Source organism: Cyprinodon variegatus, unplaced genomic scaffold (assembly GCF_000732505.1).
Source record: "Cyprinodon variegatus isolate N-32 unplaced genomic scaffold, C_variegatus-1.0 Scaffold142, whole genome shotgun sequence".
Classification (NCBI taxonomy): Eukaryota; Metazoa; Chordata; class Actinopteri; order Cyprinodontiformes; family Cyprinodontidae; genus Cyprinodon; species Cyprinodon variegatus.
The window spans coordinates 1163930-1170357 of record NW_015150595.1 but is presented as its reverse complement, the minus strand read 5'-3'; the positions used below and the strand labels follow the sequence as shown (position 1 = coordinate 1170357).

The following is a 6428-nucleotide window of genomic DNA, read 5'->3' as shown; positions in this document are numbered from 1 at the left end:
TTTTTTTTTAAGATGGAACAAAACAAAAACTTCAAAGAGCAAAAATATTTGTATTTAAGATTCAAATACAAATCATAACCAAAATAATGCTTCATAGATAATAATTCAAAATAACTTATGTTTTCTTTGTACAGTTGATACAGAAACAGGAGATGATGCCGTTTTCTCCTGTTTGGTGTTTCGTCTACTTCCTGATACTTTTCCCACTGCAGGGTCATATTCAAACAGGAACTGTGGGGATTTTTTTAAATGACAAACTAAAAGTGCTAACAATGGTGTCGCCGGGCAGAATGAAAAAAACCAAAACAAACATGTCTTTTATATTTACAAAAAAATGTAGAGTTTGATGTAGAAATTAAAAACAACAGAGGTGAATTGCTCTAAGTCAGGGGAGTTAAAATAACCCTGAGCCAAACATGTAGCGGATGTCTGGTCAGCTGATAAATGAATATTCTGAATATACCAATATGAAACTGCATGGTATAAAAAAAAAAATATCTCCAAAACACCTGATTCTAGGAAACGCTGCACTAAAATTATTCTGCTGTGAGAAAACAGTTTTTCTGTCTAAATTTCACAACCTTCCAGAAGAGAGTCGACAGAAAAAGTTACTAAAACTTAAGGAGCAATAAATAAATATAGTCTAAAAAAAAAAGAAAGGCAAAATTCATCAACTTTTGTTGAATCTCTAGAGAAGTTGTTCATTTTTTTTAGACTTCAGAGGACTTTATCTGACCGGCTTTGATACAAAAAAAAATGTACAATGAATTTTACTGAACTTCTGAACTTGTATAGTGAAGATACTTTGTAACCAAGGTAGCCTTACTACGACATGGAATCATCAAATAAAATCACAGATGTTTGGTTTCCCTCTGAAGGCTACTTAAAGGTCAAATATTTAGCTGAAAACGTTTCTGCTGCTCCGTCATCCTCAGGAGTCAAAAGCCCCAAAGCCATAAAATACAGTCACAATGACTCGCAGTCATGGTTTGGAAAATTTCCCTGCAGGTTTGGGCCCCTGCCTACTTCCTCTTCCTGCCGCGGCCTCTCCTGGCCCGACCCGAGGAGGGGCCCGCTCCATCAGATCCCAGGGCGCCGTCCGCCTGGCCGGCCGGGATGTTGATCTGCCCGTCTTGGATTTCGCTGCGAGCTTCGGAGGACAGCTGTTCGATCTTCTGCTGCGTCTGCAGATAGAACATCACGTCTCTGAGCTGCTCCTGGAGCTCGGTTATTACCACGTCCTTTCGGTCCGCTGCAGCAGATAAAAAAAAGATTAAAAACTGTAGAAAACTATGTAGTTTTTATTTTTGTCCAGTTTCTTCCAGATACGTAAGTGGAAGAAAGTCCTGGTAATAGATCATATTTTGGAGAAGTGGAAAGTCAACTCACTATAACCACCAGGCTACATAAGGAGAAACCTTTATGAGAATGTATGTAATGAACATTTAATACTTTTAATAATTCATGAAGTGCATGTAATACAATTCTAGATGCTTGAGTAACTACTGGGCACAAAACTTGCAAAGTACATGACTCTAAATTCTGAATCTATTACAAAAATGGCAAACAAAAAATAAATAGGTGATAAAACCCTTCACCTTCTGTTGACACCACTGTGGCCCGTACTATGAAAATGCTGTGTCATCGGTACACTTATTTATAAGGTCCTTCTTTGATTACTGCCCTATTACATTTATATCTCACTTACATAGAAAAGCATGGCTTCTTCTGCCCTGAGATCCAATGAATCAGCTGTTGCTCACTGTTCCTTTGCCCTCACAGATATAGGGAAGAAACCTTTAGCTATGCAGCTCCTTATGCGTGGAATTTTTTACACAAAAAAATGGAAGTTGACTAAGTTTTTATCATGAAATGCTTTTAAGTTGAAAGTGAAATAATTTGTGATTGAATCTGTAATTGTTTTACTTGGTATGTTTTTTAAGTGCTTGTCATTTAATTTAATGTATCTCTGTTTAATATGTAACTTTGCTGCCTCTTGGCCAGGACTCCCTTGAAAAATAGTTTTTTTTATCCCAATGGGATTTTTTCCTGGTTAAATAAAAATATTATTTTTTCTCTCAGCAGTCCTGACATGGAAATAATTAGGTTATATTACAGGACTAGAGAAAATAAAATATTAATATATCTTTAAAAATATTAATATATTGTCCTTTAGTAGGTTATTACTGGATTTGGGTCTGCTGAAGGCAAAATATTCACCAAAAGAAACAAAACTTTCCAGTAAATTTGAAGAGAGAAAAGAGCCTGGAGTAAACTGTTTCCTAAGACCAGAAAAAAGGAAAAATCCTAAAAAAAATAAATAAATAAAAAACGCCATCTGAAAGAACTTTCCGACCCTGATTTAAACTTTAAGAAACAGAATTTGTTTGGTATCAGATTGGCTGGTGAACATAACGGGCCCTGAACAGTTCCTAGCCAATCAGAAAGGATAACTGAACAAAACCGAGCACAGACGCAACTTCACCTTAAAACATCTACACTGAAGAGTGTTAAGAAACAGAAGAACCAAAATGGGATTTTATAACCAAGATGCATAAATTCTAGAAAGAAAGAAAAAACAAGAGTACAAAGCTATTTAGAAGGAAAAGGACAAAGAATCTTCTTTCTCAGTAACTCCAACATGTTCTATAAATGAACAGGCTGATATTTTTAGGTATTTAATTCTGTAAAGTATGTTGATTTACAGAAATAAATACTAAAAAGGATTGTATTAGTGAGGTAATAAATCAGCACCTTTACACATTCTTATATAGATTGGTTTGGACAACGATATGTTTTCTGATATCGCAATAAATTGCCGTAAGGGTTTGCTTTCCATTAATTCCCCAAAAAAGTTTAGGTGACGTTACAGCCTTTAAACTTTTTGACTAAAACATTTTTCTCAACAGATATGTGGCTTCATGAGAAGTATGTTCAACACCTGCCAACAGTTCTCAATGGGAAAGCATATACCAATCCTTTGGGATAGGACTATTTCTAGAGCTTCATGACTGTGGAATTTATCTTTTTCTTTTTTCTAAACTGAGATTTGTTTTTGTTTTTTCATCAAATTAGAAAAAAACTAAGATCTCACATCTAGGGTTGCCAACCGTCCCTCGAAAAACGCAATTGTTCCGTATTTAGAAATAGAAGTAACCTGCCCCGTTTTTAGTGGAAACGGAAAACACCTTGTCCCGTATTACTGTGAGAGTAAAAAAATAGTCAGTAAAACGCTAATGGAAAATGAAGAACAAGGGCACGTTACATACAAAACTTACGGTGAACTTGCTCCCGGGCCCTGTCCTGCGTTGTGACCAATGAGCTGACAACATATATGTAAAGATCCAGAATCCCCTCATCCCATTGGTCGAGGCAAGTGTTGCTCACGGAGAAGATAGCGGGAGACAACAGAGCAGTATGGGGGATGTCACTACTGATCCATCCCGGAAGCACCATGCACATCCACCCTGCGCATACATCCGGGTCGTCCTCGATTTTATTTTGTTAAAAATACCTAAATGACGTTTTCCCTCCCCAAAAATAGTAAACGTACTAAAATATAATGTGTTAAAGGTTAATAATGTATTTCCTGAGAAAATAAATGCCTTAAAATCCTTTCTGCTTTATCACTCTGTGCCCGATCTGCACCGGAAATGGGATCCTACGCTACTTCAGAGAGCTAACTTTTTCGGCTTTGGATTAAAACATAAATCTAGTCTTGAGTTTTATGTTTTTGTTTCGTTTAAACTTATGTTCTATAGTGCGTAATCTAAAGAAAGAAACAACTAAAATGCAGATAAACATAGTTTAATCATATTTTGCGGACTGATCTGAGCATCATGATGACGTCAGAGAAGCAGTTTAAGAAGAAAATGTAAAAAGCATAAAAATTGTCTCACAAAATTCATAAAACACTTTTAAAGATGTGTATCAGCATTCTTTAGTGAGTTACGGATAGAAATAAGTAATTTTAGTACCATAATTACATTATTTATAGACACCCAGATCCGTTCGCGCATGCGCAGGATGGATCGTGCTTCCAGGACGGATCGGGTAGTGACAGGGGACGAGCCGAGTCATTTAAATGCTGCAAGAGCTCAGAGGAAATACAAGTGGAAAAAGTAGGTTATCACCACATAATGTGTCATTGAGCTAATTACTTTTTTTTTCTGTTTTACAAATGTAGCCTACAGTACGGAAGAGGATTAGGGCGAGTGGTAAAAAAAAAAAAATTAACTGATTTTTTAATTGTATTTCAGTTTAACATAGGAAAAAAGTCAGAATTCTGAATTTTTTCTCAGAATTCTGACAGAATTTTGACTATAAAAAAGTCAGAATTCTGAGAAAAAATTCAGAATACTGACTTTTTTCCCATGTTAAACTGAAATAAAATTACAAAATCAGTTAAGTTTTTTTTTTTTTTACTGGCCCTAATCCTCTTCCGTACCACAGTCATTGCATTTAAGGCACAAATATGTTTAGACGTTTGCACAAGTTTTCTGTTGCACCAAAAATTTGCACCTTTTATTTATTGTTTTATATTCATTTTTACAGTTTGAAGTTAAGCAGGACAGGCTTATGTTTAAGATGCTTATTTTATTCAGCAAAGTTTGTTATTTTGTATTAAAGTGAATGCAGGATATTTTGTTTTCCTTGTGTTCATGTCACTCACAAATATGCAGATTTGAGTCAAATAGTTAAAAAATAATTTCACACAAAGGGAGGCTAAAATAAAATCACCACGCCAGGAGGGGCAAAGGCAATCGGGTCAGCAGGAACGCACATGAGGTGACCCCTTTTTTGTTTTTTTCCAGGGAGTTGGCAACCCTACACGCATCGTTACTATGGTAACTAAATAAGACTGAGGAGCACTAGCTCAGTGTTATAAACAGCAGAACAGGGCAGGATCAGAGAAAACCCTCAGAGAACTGATCTACAAACCAGCCTAAACATCCAAACGCCACAATCAGAGAAGCTGATGTTCATTCATCACAGAGCTGCAGTTTTCCTTCCCTATGGTCAAAAACAACCGGAAAATGATGCTAAGTTTCTCTACAGGGCCTCCCCCCGACCCCCCACCCCCACCCCGCTGACGGTAAGTGATTCGTCTAAAGTGGGAAAGTCTACCCATACGTGTGATGTTGCTCAGCGGGGAGATTTTAGCTGCTTCCTGGTTTGATAAGCAGCCCCTAAGATCAGGAAGTAACGGCCAACGCTGGCAGATCTAGGAAGGAAATGTTTATACAGCCAAATGTAAAATCAACCCTCCGTGGTTAATATTACCAGTCAGCGTTAAAATGTTGAACAAAGAAATGTCACGGAAGATCCACAGGAACTCAACTTAAAGTCACCTCTTAATCTGATATTTTTAAATTAAATAAACCATAAAAAAAAAAAAAATGAAATGACATGAGCCAAAGTAGGGAGATCAGGGTCAGTTGCAACATGTAACCTTTCTGCAATCAGAAAGACGCTAACGTGACGCTCATACTGCTCATGCAATAACTGGATTCCTCCGCAAAGGAGGAAGAAGAAAAACAAAAAACAGTTTTTCTTTTTTTGTGATTTAGCTCAAACCTTTGTGGTTTAAATGAGTGATTAGAAACCATAACCTACTTTCATACGATTAGCCTGTACCAATATTAACTCATTTATCTCACATACAGGGCTTTATCATGGCTGATGAGAGGTAAGACAGAAAGAGCATCTCCCACGGTCCACAAAATAAAATAAAAAAAGAAAGGACAGCATTTTATTTGAGGAGTTTCCTGACAACTTTTTCTTTGTATCTAAAATGGTATCGACATTGCAGCTTCCAGTAATTAACAGATACTAGGTGTGCACTAATAGCACATCACAGATTGCAGTTCTTTTATATTTTTACTCATTCTCATGTTTTTTCATAACTAACACTGTCAGCTGTTAAAGGATCCAAAGACACCTTCAATATTTTAATCTCGATTTACTAAAAAACACCAAAAAATAGCCATGAAACAATAAAAACCTCTGAATTTACTGATTGTAAAAAAGCAAAGTTTTGATAATTAACAGTTGGGGATTTTCAGACAGTAACAGAAAGTATCAGTTTCACCTCAACATCCGATATTTTGCCGACATTAAGGAAATAGAGTGCGGAGTGTGAGAAACGACCGAGTTGTGCTTTTTTTTAACCCTAAATAGATCAGCTTAGGTTAAATATGGGTCATTTTCTGCTTATTAAAAAAAACAAAACAAAAAAAAAACACTTGGTTCTCATGAGTTTATATATTATTTATCAATCCAGGTTTTAAAGAATAACTTTGTAACTAATTTAAAACATAAAGGATGTCTAATGAGCTTTTCTTCCTCTTAAAGTCGTAGGGAAGCGGCTGTTCCAACTGTTGCATTTCTGAATTCTCCCGACTGGTGCACGACTTTACACGAGTGAA

General features: G+C 36.3%; 1 protein-coding gene across 2 annotated transcripts in view; it reads right to left on the bottom strand.

Annotated features, from left to right (window-relative positions):
* Positions 1–283: 283 nt before the first annotated feature.
* Positions 284–6428, bottom strand: part of brap (BRCA1 associated protein) — a 35920-nt gene continuing 29775 nt past the window's right edge. For both annotated transcript variants that reach the window (XM_015376838.1, XM_015376839.1), the window contains exon 13: positions 284–1252. In XM_015376838.1, coding sequence (XP_015232324.1) covers positions 1023–1252 — 230 coding nt within the window. In that variant the 3' untranslated portion in view covers positions 284–1022. The remainder of the gene's footprint in view (positions 1253–6428) is intronic.